A 1419-nucleotide genomic window follows, 5' to 3' on the forward strand; every position below is an offset into this window, starting at 1 on the left:
CCACCATGGCCAGGCGGCCCAGCACGCCCATGCCCTGGCACACCCTCCCGAAGATGCTGTGCTTCCCGTCCAGCCACTGCGCCGGCCCCAGCGTCACAAAGAACTGGCTCCCGTTGGTGTCCGGCCCCGCGTTGGCCATCGCCAGGATCCCCGCGCCTGCCCGGCGGGACGGACGGACAGATGGAGGGAGGGATGGATGGACAGATGGATGGTTGGACAGATGGATGGATGGACGGATGGAGAGATGGAGGGATGGATGGAGGGATGGATGGTTGGATGGATGGATGGTTGGATGGAGGGACGGAAGGATGGAGGGATGGACAGGTGGATGTTTGGTTGGAGGGTTGGACAGAGGGATGGATGGAGAGATGGAGGGATGGATGGACAAATGGATGGACAGATGGATGGTTGGACAGATGGATGGACAGATGGATGGAGGGAGGGATGGATGGCAGTATGGATGGACAGATGGATGGAGGGAGGGATGGATGGCAGTATGGATGGACAGATGGATGGAGGGAGGGATGGTTGGACAGATGGATGGTTGGACAGATGGATGGAGGTACGGAGGGATGGTTGGATGGATGGTGAGATGGAGGGATGGATGGTTGGACAGATGGACGTTAGATGGATGGATGGTTGGATGGAGGAAAGGAGGGATGGATGGTTGGACAGATGGACAGTTGGACGGAGGGATGGATGGATGGTTGGACAGATGGACGGTTGGATGGATGGATGGTTGGACAGATGGACATTAGATGGATGGTTGGTTGGATGGTTGGACAGAGGGATGGATGGAGGGATGGATGGATGGAGTTAATGGTTGGTTTTGGGGTGTTTGATGTTTTTTTTTTAGGGGGGGTGGATTCAGCTGATATCATGGGAGACAGGGTGGTCCATGGAGAGGGTCTTGGGGGACAAGTAACCCCATGGATGAGGTCTTGGGGGACACAGGGGACATGTCAAACCATGGGCAAGGTTCTGTTATCATTGGGACATGTCAACCCATGGACGGACTCTTTGGGGTAATGCCACCCCATGGTCAGGCTTCTGGAGGACATGCCACGTAATGGCTGAGGTCCTGGGGGACATGTCGCCCCATGGTCAACCTCGTTGGGTCACGTCAGCCCATGGCCAGGCTCCTGGGGGACATGCCAGCCCACGGCCAGGGTCCCGGGGGACATGCCACCCCATGGTTGGGGCCCTGGGGGTTCTGGGGACCCTGCCACCCCACAGGTGGGGCCCTGGGGGCCATGTCACCCCATGACCAAGGTCTTGAGGTCCATGGGGGTGGGGTCTGCCCCCCCCCCGACAGTTCCCACTCACCAGTGAACTTCAGCTCGGGGTGCAGCTCGTCCTCAAACTGTTTCCCGTAGATGGAGGCGCCGCCGCGGCCTGGGGAGGGGACCCGGGGGGTGT

General features: G+C 59.3%; 1 protein-coding gene across 1 annotated transcript; it reads right to left on the reverse strand.

Annotated features, from left to right (window-relative positions):
* Positions 1-4: 4 nt before the first annotated feature.
* PPIL1 (peptidylprolyl isomerase (cyclophilin)-like 1) lies at positions 5-1399 on the reverse strand (the record flags this gene model as incomplete). The annotated part of the gene is made up of 2 exons (XM_010076547.1): positions 5-156; positions 1327-1399. Coding segments are annotated over 2 exons (225 nt in total), but the record flags the coding sequence as incomplete, so codon positions are not given.
* Between the last annotated feature and the right edge of the window lie 20 nt (positions 1400-1419).

The sequence above is a fragment of the Pterocles gutturalis genome, unplaced genomic scaffold (assembly GCF_000699245.1).
Source record: "Pterocles gutturalis isolate BGI_N339 unplaced genomic scaffold, ASM69924v1 scaffold38508, whole genome shotgun sequence".
Taxonomy (NCBI): domain Eukaryota; kingdom Metazoa; phylum Chordata; class Aves; order Pterocliformes; family Pteroclidae; genus Pterocles; species Pterocles gutturalis.